Genomic DNA, 27,658 nt, shown 5'->3' on the forward strand with positions numbered 1-27,658 from the left:
AATTTGCCTCTATATTCCAGATCCCGAGCAGGGTTTGCCACTGCTGTACTGCAAGGGATCCTAAACACACCATAATCTACTTTTATCCTCCTCCCTAGTTGGCTATGGTATTCTACCCAGTTGTTATGACTGCAGATGCATCCATGAAGGACATAGTACAGTTTTGTACCTACCATAAATGTAGATGTCCGAACTGGATAGCATCTGCAGTCAGGATTACCCTCCCTCCTTCCCTCTGTGGTACTCCTAGGGTGTTTACCCTCCTAATAGCTAGCTGGTGGGGGGGGGAGTCTTTTATGGTGTATTTGTTTGTATATATGTACATACATGCTTATTTTTGTGTTTACCTCTATCTTTTTGGAAACATTGGCATCTATCCAAATTTTAGCCTTCAAGAGGGCTACTGGCATCTGGGGCAAGAAACACTGAGGAAAATGGCGTCGGCTGATGCCTTTATACCCGAAGACCAACAGAGATGACGTCGGGTGAAGTGCGACATCAGCCGAAGCCGGACCCGGACTTTGGAATCCGGCCGACTGAAGGGCTGCCTGACGACAGGACAACCCAGTTGTTATGACTGCAGATGCTATCCAGTTCGGACATCTATATTTATGGTAGGTACAAAACTGTACTTTCTCCACTGCAGTACGATCCCAGAGTTGGTATATTTAGTTGGGTGGGTTTGGGGGGCACATCCCCCCACCTAAGTGAGTTTTATTTACTTCAGCGTGAGTTTCGGTTTAAGTTGGACAAGTGTTTACTTATGTTTCAAATCCAATGTTCAGGATTCCCATGCTTCATTATTGTCATCTCTGGATTTTCCATTCGGTAATACAGCATTCGGGATTTGAAAGTAGAACTATATATATATATATATATATATATATATATATATATATTGTGTGTGTGTGTGTGTGTGTGTGTGTAGGAGTCCTTATTTTAGTCATCTGTCATTAAAGTCAACATCTGGTTTATCGACACACTTTGACAAAAAAAGATGGTGAACAACTGTGTGAGATCATTATTGTAGCACGCTGGGCATGTCCCCTTTCCCTAGTATAGTGCAATCTTAGAGTTAAAATTTATAAGTAGCAGGGGCTGTGGAGGATACAGGGGCAACTGACCCTTGAAAATAAAAAGTTGCATGCTGCAAGGTTATTTCTTGGATCACACATAACAATGTTAGCTTTTTTTTTTTTGACGTTATGTTGACATCTGGGTATTTTGTTGTTTCAAAGTAGACCCATATTTATCTGCATGTGTCTATCCTCTTAAATTCAGCAAGTCTTCCTTAACATTTCATCTTCCTGACTACGATTCTCTGCTGCGGCCTGCATTTCTTACTCCTTCTCCTTCCTCTGCATAACCATATCTTGGTTTTCAAATTATCTTCCTGACACTTTCTGAAATGTTTAGCAAAACATCTTTGATTATGGTCATCCTGCAATTCCTCAATCACATCTTTAGCACACTCTATTTTTATTTAATGTTTCCAAATTCAGTACTGGACATACTGAAGTTTTACCATGTTAAACATCCATGTAAAACCCTTGCCACATGTGGCATTTGTTCTTCCTTTTGTTTAACTTCTATAAACTGTTTTTTTAATACTGTTGCAGGAATGGACTCCAGTCCTAAGTTATGTAAATATTCAAGTTCACAAAATCAGTTTTATTTCATTTGCTGATGATTGCTAAGAGCACCTTTCTCAGCACCCTCACTGTAAATGGAATTGCTAATTTATGTAGTTCATATGGGGTTATCTGGACTGGTAACATATTTAATTTTGCTTAGAATTGCTCCTACTAAGACTGAAACTATTCCGGCATTCCTGTCTTGCATTTGTTCTCATTTCTGCTTCATGTCCTGATATTTTATAACATTATATCTTTCAGTATATGTATGACACTACAGGCTCCTTTTCTCTTCCACTACAATATCTGGTTTTCTTGTTTCTACTTTGTTAACTGTTGGCATTGGATGATCCCACATGATCCCTACTTCTTTATTTCCACGTTTCCAATATTTCACAATGACCTGTATGTTATAAAGTTTACACAGTTACCCGTCTCACAACCTTGCCATGTTGATGTGTCTTTCAGTATACAAGCTTTCTGTTATAAGCGTATTGCAACCTGCACTGATGAGCAACTGTTTCTAGCACTTTACTGCATAACCTACATTTGTCTGCATCTCGTACCTTTTCCAAACTTAGTGAACCTCTGTGTACATAGTTCACTATCCTAATTGCTATTATCCTTTCATCTTTTGATTTAAAATTCACCTCACTTAAGCCATTCATGCAGCAGCTCTTCAGCAACGTGCAGTTTTTCCAGAAGTTATCTGTACTTTCCACTATAATCGTGGGTTTGCCAGTTTTCTTTTCTTTTTTTTTTTTTAACTGGGTCTTACTGTTTACTGTGGTTTTCCTTACTGTGGACATTCTGATGGTGAATCATGCGTGTCCTTCTAGCAAAACCTTTGCCACATGTAGCACATTTGTATGGTTTCTGTACCATGTGGACATATTGATGCCTTACCATATCTCCCTTAACTGCAAATCCCTTGCCACATGCATTACATTTGTAGGGTTTCAGCCCAGTGTGGACACTCTGATGCACTGTCAAGTATCTCTTATCTGTAAAACCCTTCTCACATACATTGCATTTATAAGGTTTCTGCCCTGTGTGGATATTATTGTGTGCTGCCAGGTACCTCCTATCTGTAAAACCCTTGTCACATATGTCACATTTATAAGGTTTCTTTTCGCTGTGGACATATTCATGTTTCATCATGTCTCCCTTTGCTGCAAACCTTTTATCACACATGGCGCATTTATAGGGTTTGTGCTTAGTGTGGATATTCTGATGTGTTGTCCATGTCATTTTACATGTAAATCCCTTACCACACACTGCACATTTATGTGGTTTCTGGCCTGTATGGATACTTTGATGTCCTGCTAAACAAGTCTTACTTGAAAAACCCTTGTAACACATATTGCATTTATAGGGCTTCTGCCCGCTGTGTATGTATTGGTGTGTTTTCAAGCTACCTTTCCTTGTAAAACTCTTGTCACATGTGGCACATTTGTAGCGAGTCTGCCCATGTACTAACTGATGGTTTAACATGCTAGCTTTCTGTTTGAAACTTTTGCCACATACTGTGCATTTATATGATTTCTGTTGAGTGTGTACTAACTGATGGTTTACCAGGTAACCCTTCAATGCAAAACACATACCACATGTGGCACATTTATATGGTTTCTGCTCACTGTGAACATGTTGATGTCTTACCATGTCTCCCTTCACTGCAAAACCCCTGCCACACGTGGCACATTTGTATGGTTTCTGTCCTGTGTGCACAAACTGATGCCTTAACATGCTAAACTTGTTTGTGAAACCCTTGTCACAACTGGGGCATTTATATGGCTTGTACCCAGTATGGATTCTCTGATGTGATGTCAAACTTCTCTTGTCTTTAAAACCCTTGTCACACGTATCACATTTGTAAGGTTTCTGTCCAGTGTGCACATATTCATGTCTTACCAAGTTAACCTTCCTTGTAAAACCCTTGTCACAAGTCACACATTTATATGGCTTGCAACCAGTGTGGATACTCTGATGTGATATCCAACTTCTCTTATCTGTGAAACCCTTGCGACACATAGCACATTTATAGGGCCACTGCTCAGTGTGGACATGCCGATGCCTTATCATGTCTCCCTTCACTGCAAAACTCTTGTTGCATGTGTCACATTTGTAGGGTTTTGTGCCCGTGTGGACATACTCATGTCTTATCATGCTAAACTTCTGCGTAAAACCCTTGCCACATGTGCTGCATTTATAGGGTTTCTTTCCCAAGTGGATTACCTGATGGACTGATAAATTACTTTTTGTTGAAAACGTCTTGTCACATGTGAAACATTTATATGGTTTCTGTTCACTGTAATTACTCTGATGTACATCCAGACTGCAGTTACCCCATTCAACTGATTTTTCCTCTCCATGACTTTTCAGCAGCAGTTTTTGTTCACATTTCTTGTCGAACTTTTCATTACTTTCCGCACAGCACAGCAGCTCACCCTTTGACTCCGCACAGTTATTCTGTCTGCTTTTAGTCAGCACAGCAGCTCGCCCTTTGACTAACAGCTTATCTGACAAAGTGTCGTCACATTGAGTATTATGGTATTTCCCACATGCTGATTGTTGACTTGGAGTCACAAAGAAATTTGAGTTCCTGTTGGCTTCAAAAGAAAAAAAATAAAGTATAAGAGTATGTAAAAAATCTGTTGCAAACAAAGAAAAAACTCTCATTCCTCTCAATAAGTCTTACACTTCCTTCTAACTGCATTTAACAATGCTGAGCGGACCTTGTATATAGCACTACATGAGACTTTCCAGCATGTGGCTGACATATCTGCCGGCTTCACATTCTTTAAAACAATTAAGCTTCAACAAATGCCATTTCTGTTGCTCTAAAGCATTTAAAACAACCACTCCTTAGAAGGCAATAACATACTAAGCTCACTAAAGTCAGAGCAAAAACAAACATTACTCTAAAATAAATTTCAACCATGTGTCCTTCAAAAGGTTACAGCATCATTGTTACGTTTTGTAGATCTGTCTTTTGCAGTTGTTAAAACTGAATATTTTTTTCTCCCAAGGCACAAGTTGGAAAAAAAGATTTGTGGTCAGCTATGACTCTTCCATTTTATTACTGTGCACATCTAGTACATACCTTAGGATAGCTTCAGCTTCAGCTATGAAAGGACCAGAACACAATCACTTAGAACATACCTGACCGATTATAACGGACTGAAACATGTTTATCCAATCATTCTAATGGCACAGACTGAAAACTGCATTTTTTTTCCTTTTTGAAAATGGCAAGTTCGACATCTCCCAGACTTATATATACCAATGTCAATATAGCACAACACTGAGGAAAGAAGAAATCCCCTTACCCCCAAAAACATAGTGTACAGATGAAGTGAGCAATCACGTTTTTTAACTCTAACACAAGCCAGCAACTGAATTTCATACATATGATGTACAGAGAAACCCAAGACTACATATCAGATGAGTCAATAACTGCAATTCTGGAATTTAATCAATCCCGTTTCCTAGTTGCTACCAAAAAAACAAGAGTCCAAGTAATTCTAGGATACTGAAGGCGTCAGCAGTCACTATATACAGGCAGTTGAACATCACACTGTAAAACATAACAGCATTATGAGCAATGCTGTGGAGTCAATGCATGTTTGGCTATTCTAAAAGGTTACATTTAACACCTGACTTCGCATCAAGGGACAGCACAGTGGTGCAGTGGTAGCATTGTCACCTCACAGCAAGAGGTTCTCCGGTTCGATTCTCAACTGGAGTGCCTTCTGTGCAGAGTCTGCAAGTCCTCCCTCTGTTCATGTGGGTTTTCTCCAGGTACCCCAGTTTCCTCCCACATTACAAAGATGTATCTGGAGTGTTTCTCCCAGGCCCTCCACTGAAAATTGGCTTCGTTCCAAGTCGGACTTTTCCTGTAAACAAATATTAAATAAATAAATAAACTGTGTGATGTCTGGGAGTGTGCAAAATAACTAAATCCACAAGGTTAATTCAAATTGGGTCAGGCTGAAAAGGGTCACTATACCAGTCCACTTACCCAGTGAGAAACCAGTAAATAAATAAATAATTGGGTGGGAGCTTGTTAAGGTGTTTACCTTACAAACACAAGGGACAGGGTTTGATTCTTACATGAGGTAACTGGCTAGGCTTAAAATAGCCAAGGACAGTTAGTCTAGTACTAATCTATGAACCTCTAGGCTGATAGGGTACTACGTGCCTTGCAAACAGGCACTGCAGTCCTGGTTCTGGTGTAACTTCTTCTTTCAGTTTGTTTGTGTCTTTCGGCTTTTCCCAGTTAGGGGTCACCACAGTGGAACTCCGGTCCGCTAATGATTGGCAGTTGATTTTTTTACGTACCGGCTTGACAGGCCTGACGCACAACCTTCAACGAAGGTACGCCCATTCACGCATGTCTCCACGCAGAAGACGCTCTAGCTGAGAATCGAACCGGACAGCATCTTACTGTGAGGCGACAACGCTATCGCAGCACCACCACCATGACAGTTTATTGTTTTTAGCTTTCTCTAAGCATTTATACATAGAGAAAAATACCCCTTGGAAATTTTATTTACTCCAAAAGTGGTAAAGTTAGGAGGCTGAACCTCAACAGGCTGACAGGGTACTATGGATCTTGCAAAAGGGAACTGCAATCCTTTCTCTGGCTTAACTTCTTTCAGTATGACTGCTTAGTGTTTTTAGCTTTCTCTATGCATTTATACATAGAGAAAAATACCCCTTGAAAATATGACTTACTCCAACAGCGTAAAAGCTAGGAGGCTGAAACTCTACAGTTACACAGGGTAGTATCCACCCTACAAAACGGCACTGCAACCCTGGCTCTGGAATAACTTCTTCTTTCAATATGACTGTTTACTGTTTTTAGCTTTCTCTATGCATTTCCATCCTTTTATACATAGAAATAAAACACTGGTATGCACTATTGAGGCAATCTCCAACCTCGTTGATGAGATCACCACCTTTGTACCTGTTATCTAGCAGACTCGTAGCTGTGGCTATGACAAAAATTTCAAAATAATAGGTTTCCAGATTGTACAGGTGTCAAGTTTCAAGTACTATTTAGAGTATGCAGTTGTCAAGCTCAAAGTATTGAAAAAAATCATACTGATTCAGAAAATTATCTCATAACAAAAAGTCTCTTTTAGTAAAATGCAACTTCCCGAATGTTATTCAGTCATGTAACTTTATTCAAATGCTTAGAAAACTAGTAACATTTGTTACATAGGCAGATAAGCGCTGTTCTTAAAAACAATTATTAGTAACTTAGTGTTCTATATACTTCCATGTTCTTTCATGTAGGTAAAGTTGTTTTACTATCCTTGGACTAGAAGTGGGAGAACAAGAAATCATTGGTCGAAGGGAGAGTTTAGGGGATCCTGATAGGTCCTTATCAACAGTGTATAGGGAGAGTTTATACCATTAATTTTAATGTTATTCTTGACTGGACAGTTGCATGTCTTTACTCTATGTAGTGGGCCAATCGGGTAGCAAATGGAAGCACATATCACTGGCAACTTCTGATACCAATCAAGTAGAGTTATGGGGGAAAAAACAGGCTACTAGTAGAGGGGTGATATGCTGACCAGAAATGTCCAATCATTTTCCACTAGGGGTGGAGAGTAGCCAAGGGAAAAAAGGTGACGCTTCATAGAGGATGTGGTTGTATTCCGGCCAATCAGAACAGAGTAGATGACAAAGTAGACATGACTAGTTCCCCCACAGGGTCATAGACCAATGGGAAGTGAAAAAACTCCATGGCGGGAAAAATTGGGCCAATGATTCATGGAGCCATCCAATCATTACAGTGGCGGGAACAGAAAAAACAAAAGAATTGGGAGGATATCAATCCAGTCTCTGAAGCAAGAGAGGCCCTCCAATCATTAGTAAGGCAGGAAATACGGTTGTTTGTAGAAAAATTACTGTAGGGATGTGAATATCAGAAAATGGCAAGTAGTGAACTAGAGACTACAGACATACTTATTGACAAGTACCAAAAAACCTGATCTAAACAAAAAGGTCGTTCATACAGAATAGCAGCATCAACAAACCGATGTAGACGTATCGGTCCGGGTTCACCCACCATGGGAGACATCCCGTACAGTGACAATAAGTGACTACATATCCCCCCAATAATTGAGTGCCCCTGGTGGAAATATCTGGTCCTGTGAAGGCAATTCTCATCAGCAAATTGATTTTAATGAACCTAATGGCCATAATCAGGGTAATTGAAACTATGTGCATTCTAAGAGTAAATTCAAATATCAAATACCCAAATTACAAAATCATGTAATTCATTACCAATACAATACATTACAGATGGAAATGAGCAATGAAAAATAGCAAATACTGTAGATGACAATAAGCATCATAATGCAGAAAGTCGTGACATTTGCCTCCCACTGAGTCTCAGAGAAAAAGGTGCTGTATTAGGTGTAAAAGGTTTGTGTTTGGAAGGTTGCTGGTGTTTATGTATGTTTCTGGTAAGTACCTCCACATATGATGGTTTATGTGTTGAGTCCTTGGTATGCAAAGGAGGCGTAGTATGTGAGCTGACAACCTGTTAAGTGTTACTGTTCTGTGCATGAGAGAGCAAGGATTCTAGATTCTTAGTGGAGATGCATCTCACACAAATTGTACTTGTGTAATTTGGGAGTAGAGGGTCATCTATGTACATGTTCTGTAGTACTGCTCACCCTCCAGCCTTCATTACCACACCATGTTCTGCAGCACTGCTCACTCCCAGCCTTCAGTACCAAAACATGTCCTGCAGTACTGCTCACCCCCAACCTACAGTACCACACCATATTCTGTAGCACTGCTCACTTCCAGCCTTCAGTACCACACCATGTTCTGCAGTACTGCTCACTCCCAGCCTTCAATACCACACCATGTTTTGCAGAACTGCTCACCCCAGCCTTCAGTACCACACCATGTTCAGCTGTACTGTTCATGCCAGCCTTCAGTACCACACCACGTTCTGCAGTACTGCTCACCCCCAGCCTTCAGTACCAAACAATGTTCTGCAGTACTGCTCAGCCTCAGCCTTCAGCACCACACCATGTTCTGCAGCACTGCTCACCCCCAGCCTTCAGTACCACACCATGTTCTGCAGTACTGCTCACCCCCAGCAGAACCACACCATGTCCTGTAGTACTGCTCACCCTCAGCCTTCAGTACCACACCATGTTCTGCAGTACTGTTCACCCCAGCCTTCAGTACTGTACCATGTTCTGCATTACTGCTCACCCTCGGCCATCAGTACCACACCACGTTCTGCAGTACTGCTCACCCCCATCCTTTAGTACCAAACAATGTTCTGCAGTACTGCTCAGCCCCAGCCTTCAGTACCACACCATGCTCTGCAGTACTGCTCACCCCCAGCCTTCAGTATTGTACCATGTTCTGCAGTACTGTTCACCCCAGTCTTCAGTACCACACCATGTTCTGTAGTACTGCTCAGCCCCAGCCTTCAGTACCACACCATGCTCTGCAGTACTGCTCAGCCCCAGCCTTCAGTACTGTTCCATGTTCTGCAGTACTGCTCATTCCCAGCCTTCAATACCACACCATGCTCTGTAGTACTGCTCAGTCCCAGCCTTCAATACCACACCATGTTCTGCAGTACTGCTCAGCCCCAGCCTTCAGTACCACACCATGTTCTGCAGTACTGTTCACCCCAGCCTTCAGTACCACACCATGTTCTGTAGTACTGCTCAGCCCAGCCTTCAGTACCACACCATGTTCTGCAGTACTGTTCACCCCAGCCTTCAGCACCACACCATGTTCTGCAGTACTGCTCACCCTCAGCCATCAGTACCACACCACATTCTGCATTACCAACACCCGCAGCCTTCAGAACTCCACCATATTCTGCAGAACTGTTCACACGCTACCTTTAGTACCATATCATGTTTTGCAGTGCAGCTCAATTCTTCAGCCTACTACCCTTCAAGGTACCTGAATGTATTTTAAGTAATTCTAGACATAATCTTTTGTATCACATTTATTTAAAAATAAAATAAAATGGAAATGCACAAAATGTAATCAACAGAGCAGATCTGGCCGTTGTATTTCACATATTTCAGGGAAATTCCTTATTTGTCCAAATCTAGTTGAGTACATCAAGCTTGGGTGATTCCAATGTTTTGGAGAACTGATGTGTCATTTGTGTATGTGAAATGAATGTCATGTTATAATCTTGTACCACTTCTTGGTGAACACACACACCACCCCTACCTTTCCCAACTTCTTAAAGTGCACAAGAGGGAGCCAAACGTCTGGCAGTTAGTCCAGAGGAGTACAGCCCTGAGCTGGTAATGATCTACTTCCTGTGCTCAAGGCACATAGTTTAATCGCTTCCATCTGATTGTTCTCCTGCATGGCAATTAGCAAATCACCTAGCTAGACAGTGCTACCAGGTCCCTACCTTAAAAGTGAGAGTTTTTCAAGTGGGCTTACCAGGTCAGCAGATGGGAAAAAAACTTAGTTAATTATCTGCTCAATTACTTACTGCTGCTACTGTTATCAAGAGGCTGCTTTTGCTGCTTCGTCATTCCTTGCTCAGAATCCTTCGATATATTTGTCTCACCCTTAATAATATATAACCAAAGGTGGTCCACTGGGATGTTATAGCCTGTAAATCAAAATCAGAATCCAAGCAGTTAAAATGATCCTATCTGAAGCTTGAATTACATTCACAATGCTTTATTCATGCACATCTGATATAGTTTACTGTTTTTTATTACTTAGAATCAGACATTTACAAACTGCATGACAAACAGAATAACATCTTTTAACTACTTGTCCCCTCTAATCCACAATAATAAAACAAGTAAACTATTTAATTCATTACATCCAAGTGTAACTCTAGGTGTTTCTGCAGGTATCTCCTACTGTGCCTCTAGGTGTCATATACTGCTTATTCATATTTGCATTTCCAAAACCAAGCTACATACAAGGTATCAGAATATTTTATCTTGGAGTATACATGATGACAAACACAATTGTATTGAGATTTGACTTCTGTCAGTAAGTGTTTGTTAGAACTGTAAGGTGACAACTTCATGTTTAGAGGCTCAAGCACACCCACTGGGAGTTAAAGGTACATACTCAAAAGAGCTGCACTGTAGGGAATGAGTTAAATGGCATATTTCACATCACATATGCTTCTGTCCACAAAAGAGATCAATACAACTATTTATATATGCTAAGTTATGAAAAGTTCCTCCCATACATTTCCAAATCCAGGGTCTGAAGTTAATAGATTTTTTTCCAGTTTTTATTTCTACACATCTGATAGTAAAGCATAACACAGGCACACTCCATCAGAAGCCAGAGAAAAATGTCTGGCTACCACTTTCTATATTCTCATATTCAGACATGTTTTTTTTTAATTATCTGCTTTCCAGTCTTTTAAATCCTGGAACATTCCATTCTACTGATGCATATTATGTATTTATTTATTTCCAGTTTGTTAACCGGGGAGGTCCACTGGGCTCAAAGGGCTCGTTTTCAGTGGAGGCCCGGGGAGAAAAGCTCCACATTAAAAACAATTGCACAAATTAAACAATTAAAACAAGCAAGCAAGGAATTATACATTTCTACAAATTGCATAGAATAATGCAAAAAAAAAAAAAAACACATACACATGAAATACATAAAATGATAGTTAAATGAGAAGTAGTAGAATGAGGAGGAGGAGGAGGAGAAAAGAAGAAGAACTAGAGGAAGATTCATTTTACGTTCACGGTCAAAGAGCCATTTACAGAGAGTAGGGATGGGAACCTATATACAGTATTTACATACAGGGGAGAGATTTGTTATATGATAGAAGCTGAGGGTGGGGAGCTGGATGTAGAGGTGCTTGAAGGAGATCATGTCTAGGTGACATTAGTGGAATTTAGGTAAGAAGAATACAATTACATTTCCAGTTTTGGGAGAGGTGGGAATGGAGTAGGGATTTGAAGTGTTCAGAGATTGTAGTGCTTCTTAGCAGGGGAGGGAGAAAGTTCCATTTTCTGCTATTGAATAAGATAGGAGAGACTGGCCAGGGGGTCGTTTAGGTTTGTGTACTGAAAGTAGATTTTGATGGGCTGATCTTAGGGGTCTGAGCGGTGTGTAGTAAGGCAAGATATCAGTTACAGCAGGGCATGCAGTGGGTTTAAAGATTAGTTTGTGGGCAGTAGTAAGTTGAAGATAATCAAGATGATTAGGAAATTCTAGCCACTGAAGACTGCTGAGAGAGGTGCAATAGTGGGTGGAGTGAGTGGATTTAGTAGCAAATTTGGCAATTTTGTTGTAGCAGATTTCTAGTTTAGAGGAAATGGAAGCTGAGAGGTTGGTTAGAAGTGGAGCACCATACAATAGAGATGGGAGTAAATAGGTGGAGGTGAGGGTTTGTCTTGTAGCTGTGGAGAGAAGGCGAGCATTTCTATATAGCATACCAAGCTTCTGATGTTTTTTTTAATATTTAGTTGGACATATGTATTGAATTTCAGGTGTTCATCAATGGTAACTCCAAGAAGTTTGGCAAAAGAAACAACTTCTATAGAAGAGTGGATATGGTTGGTGATCTTGAAAGATTGCTTGTCTAGAGGAAGGGCTTTTGTGGGGGAGAAAATAATGATTTTGGATTTATTGGCATTAAGGGAGAGATAGTTTTGAAGCATCCAGTTCTCTGTAGTTGAGAAGGCAAGTTGGGTTTTGGTCTGGAGGTCGTGAATGCTAAGGGCAGAACAGACTAAAGTGGAGTCGTCTGCATATTGCACTATTTGAGTGTTTGGAATTGCAGAGTGAAAATCATTGATGAATACATTAAAGAGCATTGGTCCGAGTATAGAACCCTGGAGCACTCCGGTAGGGGTAGGTAAGAAGGTTGAGGTACCAGTTTGCCATTTCACAGCTTGGGATCTGTCAGAGAGATAACTTTTGAACCATGAAAGTGAATCTAGTGAGAGATTGAGGTTAGAAAGGTGATTGAGAAGGTGTGTATGGGATACAGTGTCGAATGTCTTGGCTAGGTCATGAACGACAGTGGAGACAATTTCTCCAGAGTCACGGGCAAGGTTAACAATGTCTAAGAAGGAGAGGAGAGCAGTTATAGTACTGTGTCCAGGACGGAAGCCGTGTTGAGTATGGGTGAGGAGTTGGTTATTGAGGAGGTGGGGCATGAGTTGCAGGTGGATACATTTTTCAAAAACTTTTGAAATTGGGGAAAGAATGGCTATTGGGTGAAAGTTAGATATGCTATTATTTTTGCCTCCTTTACGAAGGGGAAAGATGTAGGCGGCTCGCCATAATTTGGGAACATAAGATTCCTGGATGGATCTATTGATGAGAATGCTGATGGGAATGGCAATATCATCTGCAGCAAGCTTGAGAAAGTGTGAGGGAATATTGTCAGGGGCATTGGAGCATGGCTTAAGTTTGGAAAGAAGCTTTTTGATATAGGAGGTTGAGACAGGTTTTAGATAAAAAGTGGGAGGAGGATTAGGAGTGCAGGATCGGGGAGAGGAGGGGGAAGTGGAATTAGGGGTATGGGAGGGGAAGGTCTTAGTAAGTTCAGCTATAGAGTTAGTAAAGAAGGAGTTAAAAAGGGTTGCTATTTCTGTGTCAGTTTTATTGTTGTCGGGACAGGGATTGGATTTAGTACCAGGGTGCAAAAGAGAGTTGATGGAGTTCCAGAATTGTTTTGGATTTTTGAAGTGGGTAGACTGTAGTTTGGTGTAGTAAGATTTTTTTATCATTTGTGATAAGCTTTTTGGTTAGATTGCAGAGTTGCTTATATTGAAGGAGGGTAGCTGGGTGTTTATTTTTGTTGTAGAGTTTCCATGTTTTGTCTATTTGTAGCATAAGTGATTTAGTGTCCTTTGATAGCCAAGGGGCAGAGTTGTGTTTTATTCGTTTTGTTCGAGGTGGGGCTTGGGAGTTTAGGATTCCTAGGAAGGTAGTATTGAAGACATCTATGGCTTCATCTAGTGGATGTGTTTTTAGGATATCCCAATTTGTTAGTTTAAGGGTTTCGGAAAATATAGATGGGTTAAAGTTAGTGAGGTTGCGAGTGTGGGCATGTTGGTGTTGGTGAGGAGTGTATTGGGCAGTTCGGTGAATGAAGGCTGGGATATGGTCACTCATTGTGTGTGGTAGTATACCAGAGTCAGAGATTTTATTAGGGTGGGAGACTAAGATCCAGTCCAGGATGGACCCTGGGGGGTTATTTCTGTTAGGTCTGGTAATGTCATTTATTAGTTGGGTAAAATTACATAGATTGACAGATAGAGTGAGATTACTGTTATTAATTTTATTCCAGTCGATGCTGACATCACCTAGAATATAAGTCTCTACTTTAATGTTAGTTGAGGCCCATAAGAGAATGTTTTCTAGGGTGGAAGTGTTGTCACCAGGGGAGATACAGACGGCCATAATACAGATACTTTTATAGTTATTCATTTTGAGGATTCCTATGACTAGTTTGTCACTGTTGAACTGAGGAATGGGATTTTGGTAAGGACAGAGGTTCAGTAGGCTGTTATAGATTAAGGCTACTCCACCTCCTTTTTTGTTTTGGCGGTCAAATCTAAGAGCTTGAAAGCCAGGGGGTACAATTTCAGAGTTAGTAATGTGGGGTTTTAGCCATGTTTCTGAGACTGCTACTATATCAGGCAGAGTATGATTTAGCCAAGCATGGAAGTTTGTTATTTTGTTTTTTACACTCTGGGCATTAATGGTAATGAGCTTGAGGTATTTGTGGTTGGTTCTATTTGAAGAGGTAGGAGGAGAGAGATCATTACTAGTTGTGGGTCCAGGGTTGGGGTGTATGTCTCCTGCTAGAGCAAGCCAAGTAGAGGGAAAATAGAGGAGAACCTTTGGTTTGTGACATGAAGTTAGAGGGAGAAACAGTTTGATTTGGTTGCAAGAGGCTTTAGAGAAATGGTTAGGAGTTTTAATCTAAAATAGTGAAGAGGGTTAGGTTGAAGTAGGGAGGGGAAAATGTAGTAAAAGTGGAGGGCCATCGTGTGGGGTTGGGAGAGAGTGGAGGAGGAGGGGGAAGGAGGGTGGTAGTATAGAAGAGGAATAGGAGGTTGCATTATAGACAGAACTTTTATACCCAACTTCAACAATCTTACCTTCAACAGCCACAAAAATTCTGGTCTACTATTAACACACTACTTTCCCCAGGCAAAGTTGCCACGCCTTATCCACTAGACTCCAAACCTGATTGTCCAATGCAAACAACAAATGCCTTTAATACTTTCTTTACTACTACTATATTAAATCTAGCAAATCAACAAAACCCTGATACCTCCAATTTGCCAAGCCCAAGCTCCATCCTTTTCACCTTGAACCTATATCCACCTCCTATATCTCCTCCTTACTTCAAAAATTAAAACCTACTACCCCCTCATCTGATAAATTACCAGCAGAATGCCTCCAAATAGGAGCCAAAGCCATTGCCTTCCCAATCTCCATATTGATCAATAGAACCATAAAAGAAGGCACCATTCCATCTATTTGGAAAATCTCACACATCATCCCACTTCACAAAGGTGGTGACTCTACTGAGTTCTCCAACTATCGCCCCATAGCTCTACTCTCTCCACTTGCTAAAATTATGGAGAAATGTATCCACAAACAATTAATAACTCACCTACTTCAGTATAATCTCCTTGCTAACTGCCAACATGGATTCCGGCCATTTCACAGTACTACCACTGCCTTGCTATCTTTTACTAACTATCAACAATAATCGTAATAACAATATTCTTTCCTTAGCATTCTTTGCAGACCTATTTAAAGCGTTTGACATGGTTAATCATCAACTTCTCCTCCACCAACTGAAGTCCCTCTCACTGGACAATCCTGCTATGAACTGGTTTACATCATACCTAGAAAACCGTAAACAAGCAGTTCTCTGGCAAAACCATCTTTCTGATCTCCTTCCCACCTCCCTAGGTGTCCCTCAGGGCTCTATTTTAGGTCCACTTCTGTTTTCCATTTTCATAAATGACCTTCATCTCTCTACTCCACTCTCCACCTGTATTCAGTACGCTGATGACTCTACTATCATCTGTTCTGCCTCATCACAAACTGAACTTCATTCTATCACACAAAAAGCCTTTACCACTATAGAAGAATGGTTCTCCAACTACTGTCTTCTCCTCAACCCCAAAAAAACAGACTTTTGCTCTTTAAACCCTCTCATTTGTCTCCCCCACTTCATTTTACACTTACATCCAACAACGGTACTGTTATCTCTCCTGACCCCACCACCAAACTCCTAGGAATTACAATTGACAATCAATTAAAGTTTGACACTCACATAAACACTACAATAAAATTGATTAACAAAAAACTTGGATCCCTTTACAGAATAAAACCCTTCTTGACACCAGTTGCCAGAACCACAATAGCTAGAACCCACTTAATTTCTACCCTATTATACGCTTCCCCAATATTCAACAATCTTTCTACAAATAATCTTAACAAACTAGCTAGAGCATATAACAACATCACCAGATTTGCTACAAATACACCTTACAGGACTCATCACTGTCTGAACCTAAAACAACTAGACTGGCTTGAATTACCTAACTTATTACATTTTAACCAACTAATAATCGCCCATAAAGCCCTATACCAACCCAATAATATCCCTATTCTCTCTTCCCTCATAAGACCTTATAACAACTTGAGAAATCTACGCTCTGCTAACAAAATGTTGATTCATACTTCCTTATCTAACAACTCAGCAGGTGACTCCATATTCTCTAATTCAGTTGGTAAAATATGGAATCAACTACCACAAGACCTTACAACCCTAACCTCTCTCCCACTATTTAAAACTAACCTAAAACGTTTCTTCTCCAACCACTGGTTATGTTCTTGTACTAACCCTGCCGAGCTGTTATTCTCTAATCTATCTGCTACCCACATAACCTCATTTTTTCTACCTTAAATCTTTATGTACCCAATCTATACTCGAATCTTCACTCTTAATTCCTATCTCAGTCACTACTTAGTACTACTTACCATGCTTAAAACCTACCAGATACTGTAGTTACATTTCTTTTTGTATACTACGTTAAAATGAAGATGAATTACTCTATATTAATGCCATCTCCTAATTGTTAGCATCAGATGTTTATATATTTTTAAGTATATTTTTGTTTTAGTATGTATTTTGTGTGTTATTTTTAGTATTTTTTTTTAGTATGTTTTTTTTTGGAGCTTTTCTCCCCAGGCCTCCACTGAAAATGGACACGTATCCAGTTGGACTAGCCCGGTCAACAAATGTAAAATAAAATAAATAAAATAAAATATTAGGAGGAGAATACATATAGATGAGGTGAGTGAAGTTTGTTGAAGTGGAAGAGCCATGGTTAGAGTAAAATAAGTTTTAGAGGAGGAAACGGTAATAGGAGAGTGTTTAGAGAAAAAGGAAGAGGAGGACAGATGGGAGTGAAGCATGGATTTGAAGTTGTTATGGTTTGGTATGTTACGTAGTGGTGTGGGGAGAGCGTTCTACACTTTGGCTATGGTGTGGGATAATAATAGTTGGCCAGGTGGGTGTACCTGTAGGAGGTTTTGGCCTTTGGATCTCAGGGTGCGGCTAGATGTGTAGAGTGTTAGAGATTTTGCAAGAGAGGGGCATTTTCTTGGTTTAAAGATGAGTTTGTGGGCTGTTGTAAGTGGTAGGTATTTTAGGTGGTTGTGGAGTTCTAGCCAGTTTAGGGTGTGAAGGGAGTGGCAGTGATGGGAAGAGTTCTTAGAATTGGTTGCAAATTTGCAGATTCTGTTGTAACAAGCTTTGACTTTGGAACGGAGGCCAAGTTGTATGTTGGTGAATAGGGGAGCACCATACAAGAGAGAGGGGAGTAGGAAGGTAGATGCGAGGGTTTGATGGGAGGAGGGAGTAAGGTAGCAGTTATGTCTGTAGAGGAGACCGATTTTCTGGTGGGTTTTTTTGATTGCAGAGAGGATGTGGGAATCGAATTTAAGGTTTTCATCAATGGTAATACCAAGTAGCTTGGTGCTATGAACGATTTCTAGAGAGGGAGTTATTGTGGCTTTTGATGGAAAATTGGTCCCTGTTGAATTGGGAGGTTTTGGTGGGAGTGAAAATCATTAGTTTTATTTTATTTGGCATTTAGGGCTAGGTGATGGGATTACATCCATGATTCTGTCTTGGAGAAGGCTATTTGGATATTGAGTAGAAGTTTGGAGGGGCAGAAGGCTGAGCAGATGATGGTGGAGTCATCAGCCTATTGGATGACTGAGGCATCAGGGATGGGGTGGTGGAGGTTGTTGATGAATAAGTTAAAGAGGAGTGGGCCCAGTACTGATCCTTGAGGAACTCCTGTGGGTGTAGGTAAGAAAGGGGAGGTTGATTCTTTCCTGTTGGCGCATGGAAAGGTAGCTGGAGAACCAGGCTAAGGTTGAGGGAGATAGGTCCAAGTGTGAGAGCTGGGGGAGGAGTAGGGATTGGGAGATTGTGTCGAATGCCTTTGAGAGGTCAAGAAATAGGGAAGATACATATTTGCCACTATCACGTCCTAGGTTGACTGTTTCAAGGAAGGAAAGGAGGGCTGTCATGGTGCTGTGCCCGGGGCGGAAGCCGTGCTGGGTGGGAGAGAGGAGCTTGTGCTGGGTTAGGTAGGGCATGAGCTGGGAGTGGATGGTTTTCTCCAGAAATTTAGAGGGAGGAGAGAGTATAGCTATGGGTCTGAAGTTGGTAGTGTCTGTGTTCTTACCAACTTTGTGGAATGGGATTATGAATGCATGACGCCAGATGGTTGGTACATAGGATCCCTGAATGGATCTATTTATGAGAATGGATATGGGATAGGCTATTGATTTGGCTGATATTTGAAGAAAATCTGCTGGAAGGTTGTCAGGGGCATTGTGGCATGGTTTTAGCTTTTGGAATACTCTTTTTATAGTGTTGGTGGAGACAGGTTTAAGGGAAAACAGGGGGAGAGGAGGAGGGTGAGAGGAGGGTTTGAGGGGCAGGGTGAGGGAGTAGCTTTGGTGGGTGGGTTGGGGAAAGTGGAGGATAATTTAGCTATGCAATCAATGAAAAATGTGTTGAATTTAGTGGCTGTTTCATGGCTTGAGAGGTTAGGATTGGGGCAAGGGTTGGTATTATTACCAGGGTTGAGTATTGAGGAGATGGACTTCCAGAATTTCTTTGGATTGTTTGAGTGCTTGGATTGCGGTTTGCAGTAGTAGTTTTTGCGATCTTTCATTATTGATTTTTTGGCTAGGTTACATAGATGTTTATATTCTTGGAGGGTGCTGGGGCTTTTTGTTTTTGGTACAGTTTCCACTTTTTGTTTCGTTGATTCATTATCTGTTTAGTTTCTTGGGATAGCCAGGGGCAGGGATTAGTTTTGATGTGTTTGGTTTGGAGAGGGGCTAGTTTATCAAGTAAGGTAAGGAAAGTATGGTTAAAATATGAGGCAGCGTTATCTAGTGGAAGGTTTTTTAGTGGAGACCAGTCAGTAATATTACGACATTCAGAGAAGATTTTGGGGTTGAAGGAAGCTAGGTTACGGGATTGCTTGAATAGGTGTTGTTTTGCTATGTGAGAGGGTAGGCGGTCTATGAAGGCTGGTAAGTGGTCGCTTAGGGGGTCTGGTATTATACCGGCTTTGGAGATATGGTTAGGGTGGGTTGTTAATATCCAATCTAAGATGGTACCAGAGGTACCATCTTTATTTGGCCTAGTTGGGAGGTGTATTAGTTGGGTGAAATTGTAGAGGTTGATTGAGTGAGTTTGGGGTATCTAAGAGGAAGGGGGCCCAGTTAATATTTATGTCACCTAGAATGTAGGTTTCATTTCTGATGTTTGAGCTAAACCAAGAGAGGATGCCTTCTAGAGTTTTGGTATTGTCTCCAGGTGGGATGTAGATGGAGCACATGCAGATGGATTTGTAGTTGTTAAGTTTTAAAAAGCCCACAGTCATTTCTGCATTGGCAAAACTTGGGATGGGGTTGGTCAGTAGAGTAAAATTGAGAGTGGAGGGGTAGATAATAGCTACACCACCTCCTTTTCTATGAGGCCTATCATTGCGTATGATATGGTAGCCTGGGGGCAGGATTTTGTCATCTCTGATGGTGGGTTTAAGCCAAAAGAGCATGGAAAAAGAAAATTTAGTGTTTTTTCTTATTCTTGCTTAGGCAAATGACTGTTAAGTCCCTTAACTTGATCTAGTAACATGTTTTAAGAGAAAACAAGTAAATGAAAAAGAATACTGAATATTATAAGGCATTTTTACTAGGAAATAAATGTATGCTTAGTAGAAATTGTGTATCTGATATTAATGTCTCCAGGAGATAATCTGATAAAGAGAAATGGCTAGGATATAATGTTCTCTGAAAGCATTCAAATGTTTACTTATCTGGGAGAGCTAGAAAGATAAGACAAAACCAGACAGCACTTTAGAAGTACAGGCTGCACCATGTTTCTTAGCATGGATAACCTTTCTTTTAGGTTAGCCCATGTCTATAACTGTGGCTGTCAGTGTGGGACACATGTTCCCATCAGCAGGGTAAAACTTTAATATTTGAAGATGTGCATAGTTTCATGTGTTATTATTAAGTTAATGGGTTTTAGGGTGGTAGTAAGGATGTGTGTGTTTTTTGAGGGATTTCAATAAAACAAAAAGTTTTGTAAGATGTTATATAGGCTCAAATAGATATGACAAGAAACAACTGTATAAAAAATCAACCTGCCAAATAGTGTATACATGTAACACAAAAGCTGGAACTAGGCATTTAACAAAAAAGCTATTATACATAAAAGGTGGGAATTTTTGACTGGAAACAGACTGCCTGCCTTGCTTGGATTACTCTTGAATACTTATTAATTCTGTACAATTATATATTTTTTATTATTTTTTTTTACTTAAGATGAGTTTAAGTTTGCTGCTTCTACTACTATTGTCTGATCTGATTAATATACAGTGATTAACTAGAGATATATGGACTGAAAATCTTCAACACAGATAAGTTTCTTACACTTTTTTTTAATAATAACTTTTTTAATACAATAATGCTTTCTGTAATGTCTTTAAATGTCAATGGCTTCACAGATAAATACAAAAAGGAAAGAATCATGAACTATACTAAAATTGTAGAGTGAAAATAGCATTCTACAGGAGACATACTTGGGAAGAACTGAACATGTGAATTTAATAAACAAAGGTTTTCAGGATGGTTAGTCAGCAGAATACCTGGAACAAAGGAAAATAGAAGTACTTATATTAATTGCAAGATGGGCTCCAATAGTGATAGAAGAGGGTGAAAAAGATAATAATGGCAGATTTGTAGTGTTAAGGAGCTACTGGCAATGGATGAGGACTACACGGGCATATATTTATATTCCACGTAAAACTGCTATAATGGAGCTTAAGAAAATTCTGGGAGGAATAATCAGCTTTCAGTAAGGAATATTACTTACAGGTGGGGACTGGAATTTGATTAGCAACAGTTAAGATGTGTCTAGGAGCCCATTAGGGAAAATGCAACAATGAAAGGTAGATTTATGAAGAAATTTATGAAAATATTTGGCATGGAAGATGTGAATTCAGTACGAGGAGTTTGAAATAAATTTACATATTATTCTCCAAGATATAAAAAACTGGGCTAGGCTAGATAGAATTTATATCTCACAGGAACATGTGCATTTAATTGAAGGTCTTGATACCCACTCAAAAACCCCAATACTATTTCACCCAATAACTATTTCAAATCATGCACTGATAATAACAAAAATAAAACACAGGGTAATGAAATAAAAATGAGACACTAGCGTTTTCCCACCTATCTGTTGAAAAGAGAGGAGTTTAAGGAATGGGTATTCAGGAGCTAGACATGCTAGAAATTTCTTCTGTAAATATAGTTAGGGAATGAGATAAAATTAAAGTGGAGTTTAAAAACCGGATAGAATTAGAAAAACAAGAGATATGATTAAGAAGAATTTAGAGGGACTGACAAACGTTAAAGTACTGCAAAATAGGGCGAGTCTCACAGAAAAAGAACAGGCGAAATAGAGAATGCTAAACAGAAAATAAGGGATTATCTTGATAATATGCATGAGATTAGAAAGACTGCTGTTAAGCAACTGTTTTTTGATAATAATTCTAGAGCACAAAAACATTTAGCACAACAACTCAAGCAAAAGAAAGTAGAAAGGGTTGTTGCCAAGCTTAGGGAGCCTATAACAAGGAAGATAACAAGAGATCCTGTAGAAGTATTAAAAATATTTTGGAAATTCTATGAAAATCTATATAAAGCAGAGAAATATGGAAATCACAAAAAGATACAAATGGAAATGTCTATAGAAAAATAAATATGCCAAGGTTAGAGATAGACGAGGCTCAATTATTTACAGTTAGGTTAGCTTTCTACAGGAATGTCCTCAGGAATATATGGTACTCCTGTGGAAGTTTGGAAGCTAGGAGGGAAAAAGCTCATAAGACCTGGAAGGCTTTGTTTAACAGTATTTGAAGAGGAGGAGAAGTACCAACATCCTGGAAGAAAGCAGTGGTAGCTGTAATACCTAAAGAGGGTAAAGATCCATCAGATCCAGCTTCATACAGGCCCATTTCAATAATAAAACATGATTATAGGTTCATAGGTGTTTACTAGGCTAACGACCACAAGGGCCTTTTTAAGCCTAGCCATGCATCCTGTATCTCTGACAAATTCTGACACCCTTGTTAAGTGTAAGCATGGGCCCTGGAGATGAACCATTTACAAGTTACCTGTTTGCATTAGAGACATAGCTGACAAACCAGGGATGAATTTCTGGTTTCTCATCCAGTTGTCCAAGTTGCACTTGAATTGGTTTAGGGAGGAGCTCTGCTTCACATGGATGGAGAGCCTGTTCCATAGATGGGGTATATCACAGTCTTTAGAATGGGTAATTCTGGTACTGTTTGTTTTGTGGATATGCAGGAGGTCCATCAGAGTGGGGTCTGACAATGCCCTGTATGCCAGGCATAGATATCCCCTCAAAAGCCTGTAGGAGACAGAATACAGGGATAGGGACTTGAGGTGGTCAGCATAGGACCTATTACGGGTTCCTATTATGTTGTCGAAGTTCTGAAACTTCGAACACCATAAGGTCGAACCCTTATGTTTGAAGTTTTAGAACTTTGATAGTAAAAAAACAACAAAAAAAAAACAATGAATAGAGTACTGTAAGAAGGAGGGCAACCCCCCCTGCACCCCCCACTCTTTCAATATACCAACTCCGAGATCGCACTACAGTGTGGTAAAGGGAAATCTTTCCTTTCTGCACTGTATTGTGATCTCAGAGTTGGTATATTTAAAGAACGGGTGTTATGGGGGGTGCAGGGGGGCTTTCCCCCCTGCTTGAAACAGTTAGGTAGCTTTTAATATTTTTATTTATTTAACTTTTTACTTTTGAATACTTGAAACTTCGAACATCTGAGACTGATGTTCTCAGATTCGAAGTTTCAAGTATTCGACAATGTAATAGGAACCCCCTATTACTTATGCCATGTGGACAGTGAGGAGCCACTGTGGACATTCCAGCTATTGGATATGCCTGGTTAGGTATGTACCAAAGGGAGCAATGTACTCAATGATAGGTCTGATGAATGCCGAATACAATGGAACAATGACTTTCTTGGACTTAGATGCCATACCTTTGTTTAAAAGTTGAGCAACATAGAATGATTTCCTCACCATTGTAGACACGTGATGATCAAAGGCTAGATTACTATCTATGTGTGTCCCTAAGTCCCTGACTACTGAGTCAAGTCTAAGGGGTGTGTTGTCAATATAATAGTTACCAGGGCTGGATGACTTCCCAAAAGATACTATTATGCATTTCTTGGCATTTAGTTTTAGTCCATGGCTCTGACACCTGTTGTCTGTCTGTCAGCCCCTCCTGGAGAACATTTGTGTCAGTATGAGATTCAATGACAACTCCTAATTTGCAGTCATCTGCAAATTTAGTCAGCCAGAGACCACTGACATTGGCCTTGACTTCTGAGAAGTAAATGCCAAAAAGCAGCAGTCCAAGGACTGATCCCTGAGGGACTCCACTTGTGACTGCCCTCTTTGTAGAGGTGGACTCCCCAGTTCTAACTTCCTGGGTACTGTCTGTGAGCCAGTTGGCTATCCACCGGATGACATACAGGTTTGTACCTAACCTTTTGAGTTTGTCAACAATGCCCAAGTGGGGTATTGTGTCAAATGCCTTGGTCAGGTCAAGGTAAGCAGTGTGAATGATTGTGCCCTCATCCATTGCTTTGGTGACCTTTTCAAAGAAGTTCACCAGGTTGAGTAGGCATGATCTGCCCTTGATGAAACCAAACAGGGTTGGGTCCAGTGTCTGGAGATTTACTACATCTCTATTGATCATCTCCATGATAATTATTTCCATGGCTTTACATATAAGACTAGTGAGACTTATGGATCTGTAGTTTCCAGGGTCTGTAGATGGCTCACCTTTGTGCAGAGAGATAACTGTTGTCTTTCTCCATTCATGAGGCATAAAGCCAGTTTGGAGGCTAAAGTTAAATAGTAATTCCTGAGGACCTGATAGGTCATGTTTCATGCTATTCAGAAGGCATCCTGGGATATTGTCCAGGCCCATTGATGCAGTGTTACATCTATAATGGCTGCAAGAATGGCAGAAGTGATGGCAAAATTAATAGACAAGGATAAATGGAGTTTCTGGAGGGGAGGCAAACATTTGACAACATTAACAAAACATTAATGATCCAGAAGGAAGTAGAATTTCAGAAAATGCCACTGCTGTTGGTGGGTCTTGATGCAGATAAAGCATTTGACATAATAAGCTGAGATTTATGAGCAGGACATTGGAAGCATTTGCACTCCCTCATAAAATTATAAGGTTTATTAGGAGGATATACGAGGGATCTGAGGCAAACATTATATGGGTTCCTCTCTGATAATTTCTGTTTGAGCAGAGGAGCCAGGCAGGGATGTCTTCCTTCCCCTTTGTTATTTGCATTACATTTAGAACCATTGGCAAAGAAAACAAAGGACTCAAAACTTCAAGGATATAATTGGTATGGTATTCAAGAAAAAATGACTGTATTTGCAGATGATATTATTTTGTACATGTTAAAACCAGAAAAGGACATTACAGTCTTATGGAACATTTTGATACAGTTTCGTATCTTCTCAGGATACCAAATTAATGCAGCTAAAACAAAGGCAATAGCTGTAAATTATGTACCCACACACAAATTGGTTCAGCAATATCCACATTTATGGGGGCATACTTATTCCAGTGTGGCAGCTAAAGGTATGTGGGAAGAGAATTACCAAAAGATAATACAAAAACGGAGAAAATGGAAGCTGTGTTCTATGGAAATGGATAATAAGATACACACTGTTAAAATGCCTTTAGTCCTATAAACAGGTCAGGCATATTTTTATCAACTAGAGGAGAAGTTTAGATAGTCAAAGAGCTGAAGGATTGTATTTGGGAGGTGAAGACGGATAATCTAATTCTTCCAATAGAACAAGGAAGAGTAGAATTACCCAATTTATTTCAGAGCTACACACTTAAGGCGTCTATGCATAACACAAGCAGAAACCGATAATTTAAAGTGGAAAGGGATGGTGCTGATATGGGGGGAAGCTCAAGAAACAAGGAGAGATTGGGATTTTGGATGCAGACCTTCAAGGAGAATAACAATAATTATACAGAATATTATATCCATAAAGTACGGGAAAGTATTCTAAGAACTGAACCAGCATGGGAATGGAGAAATGAGATTCTGCCAACAGGGATGATTGCAATTAGGGATACAGACAATAGGCAAGAGAGGGCTGGGATTTATTAGAGAAAACTGGCAAAGGAACCAGGGTATTGGGAGCAAATAACTGGAGGGTGAAAGGTAACAGAATGGGAGCATGCCAAGAATATATTTGGACTGCAGATTCAGAGGAGGTTAGAAAGAACTGAAAAGAGAGGTTGGATAAGCAATTCACAAAGAAACAATAGGGGGATATATGTTTGTCTCCCATATAAGCAACAAAATCTAGAAGATTTAAGATTTTTGCTTGGAAATGTTTACATAGATATTTGTATACCCAAGTAGACCAGAGATTTTTTCTTCAGGTAGACAGCAAATGTTAGAGGTATGATGGGGAAGAAAGAGGTAATTAGGAACATATTTTCTGGAAGTGTAATGAGTTGGCAGACTTTAAAGATTCCCTGCAGACTACTTTATCAGAGATACTAAGTGAGCAAATTTGTGTAACTAAGGAAATGATTTTTCCTGAGCTATGATACCAAATCAGAATTACCTACACATAGTAAGCCCTTGCTGAGTCTAATTATGGTGGCTGTCAAAAAAAAAAAAAACAAAGTTATGATAAAAGGGATTTATGGACTGCTAGATGGGATTATAATATTGTGTTAAAAACAGAAAGAGGAAAACATTACACATACACTAAGCATGATAAATGTGGAGGTGACGTACCTCTCAACCTGGAAACATCAAAAATCTGGACAAAATAGGTACAAATCTGTACGCTGATTAACATCTAATTTGCATGCATAATTATGTAACCTCACCCACTCCAAGGGAATTGTGGGATACCAACTTTCAAACGCAAACTGAAGAACAGACAACCAAAATATGGCACCAGAGTCCCCCTGCAGCCATTCCAATGTCCCATTACCTGGCTATTTCGCCTCACTTACCATAAACACTAATATGTGCATACTGCTTTACTTCTACAATGATTATTTGGATTTTATTTTTACATTTTACAGCACAACAAATGCATAAACACTAACAGACATCTGCTAAGCAAAGCAATACGGTCTCACAATGAAAACAGACTTGGCAGTAAAACGTCTCTGCCCTTGAAACTCACATACATTAAAACAACATTGACCACATCCAAAGAAAATGCATCTGGCCAGTGGTGGATAAAGATTACCTTTGGGCTGTTTTCAAATCATTGGCCCCTTGCACGCAAAACAAGAAACATACATGTGTTCTTTTCTTTGATACACCTTCTTTACTTTATTAAGTTATATTCCTTGTATAATACAGCACACTTGTTAGACAGAGCCACATTTTAAATTTATTGTTTGAACATTTTTCCAGTAAACTGTACTGTAGGCAATGAAACAAAACGCATGAATCAATAATCACAAAACTTCCCAACTCAGATCATTTCCATCATAAAAGTCTTCTTCCACACCCACACTATAAATAGAATGACAGCACTGTAAGCCATAAGCATCTTGCACAGCTTCTGGCACTTATTTTCAATTTCAGGGGTTTTTTTTTGGGGGGGGGGGCAAAAGAACAAAAAACAGGGACACATTTTAAACATTGCTTGTATAATTTTGGAAAGTTGCTAGAATAAAATGTTGTCTTACCACCATGCATTTCACTGGCAAGTCTTGAACCCAGGACACTATGCACTACAGTCAGAGCAACATACCACTATGCCAAATCAGCAGTTTCCTGAAAAATAGGAAGACTGAAATTTAATGGCTATCATTTAGTCAATTTAGTTCTCACTTCTCACCACAGCTCTCAACCTCTTAGCACAAATAACCTGGACAAAGCCAATAGTGGGGGGAATACAGATAAGGTTCTCACTTCTCACTCACCATAGCACTCAACCTCTTGGCACAAAACCTGGAAAAACAAAGCCAATAATGGGGGAATACAAATAAAGTTCTCATGCCTCACCATAGCTCTCAACTCTTAGCACAATAAACCTGGACAAAGCGCACAAGTGGTGGTGGCTAAGGAGGGATAAAATAAATAAAACAAAAAAAATGCTCAGATCTCATCCATGGAAAGTAGAAATATGGTAGACAGCTTTGTGCACCAATAAATCTTTTTTTGTTCCTTTTGCAAAGCATTGTTTTCATCTTGGTGAAATAATTTCTACCATTAATTGTTGAGTCATCACATATAAAGCAAGAAAATGAAGACTACATGTTGTAATAAATAAACAAGAAAGGTCACTGTAAGTCTGAC

General features: G+C 39.8%; 1 protein-coding gene across 1 annotated transcript; it reads right to left on the minus strand.

Annotated features, from left to right (window-relative positions):
* Positions 1 to 1,908: 1,908 nt before the first annotated feature.
* LOC122792797 (zinc finger protein 271-like) lies at positions 1,909 to 8,587 on the minus strand. The gene is made up of 3 exons (XM_044060365.1): positions 8,476 to 8,587; positions 2,541 to 4,243; positions 1,909 to 2,037 (listed from the first exon to the last, which is right to left on the minus strand). Exons 1-3 carry the CDS (start codon positions 8,585 to 8,587, stop codon positions 1,909 to 1,911), a joined length of 1,944 nt encoding a protein of 647 aa, XP_043916300.1.
* Between the last annotated feature and the right edge of the window lie 19,071 nt (positions 8,588 to 27,658).

Source organism: Protopterus annectens, chromosome 2.part0 (genome assembly GCF_019279795.1).
Source record: "Protopterus annectens isolate FY-2018-M chromosome 2.part0, PAN1.0, whole genome shotgun sequence".
Lineage (NCBI taxonomy): Eukaryota > Metazoa > Chordata > Ceratodontiformes > Protopteridae > Protopterus > Protopterus annectens.

What these genes read in the sequence shown, in the direction of transcription:
- LOC122792797 (XM_044060365.1), bottom strand. Translation starts at nt 8,587, where the DNA reads ATGAACAGTACAGCTGAACATGGTGTGGTACTGAAGGCTGGGGTGAGC. An exon ending in GTACTGCAGAACATGGTGTG is followed by an intron (nt 4,244 to 8,475) that starts GTACTGAAGGCT and finishes TTTCTTTTGAAG; the next exon opens with CCAACAGGAACTCAAATTTC. An exon ending in TTGCAGTTAAGGGAGATATG is followed by an intron (nt 2,038 to 2,540) that starts GTAAGGCATCAA and finishes TATAACATACAG; the next exon opens with GTCATTGTGAAATATTGGAA.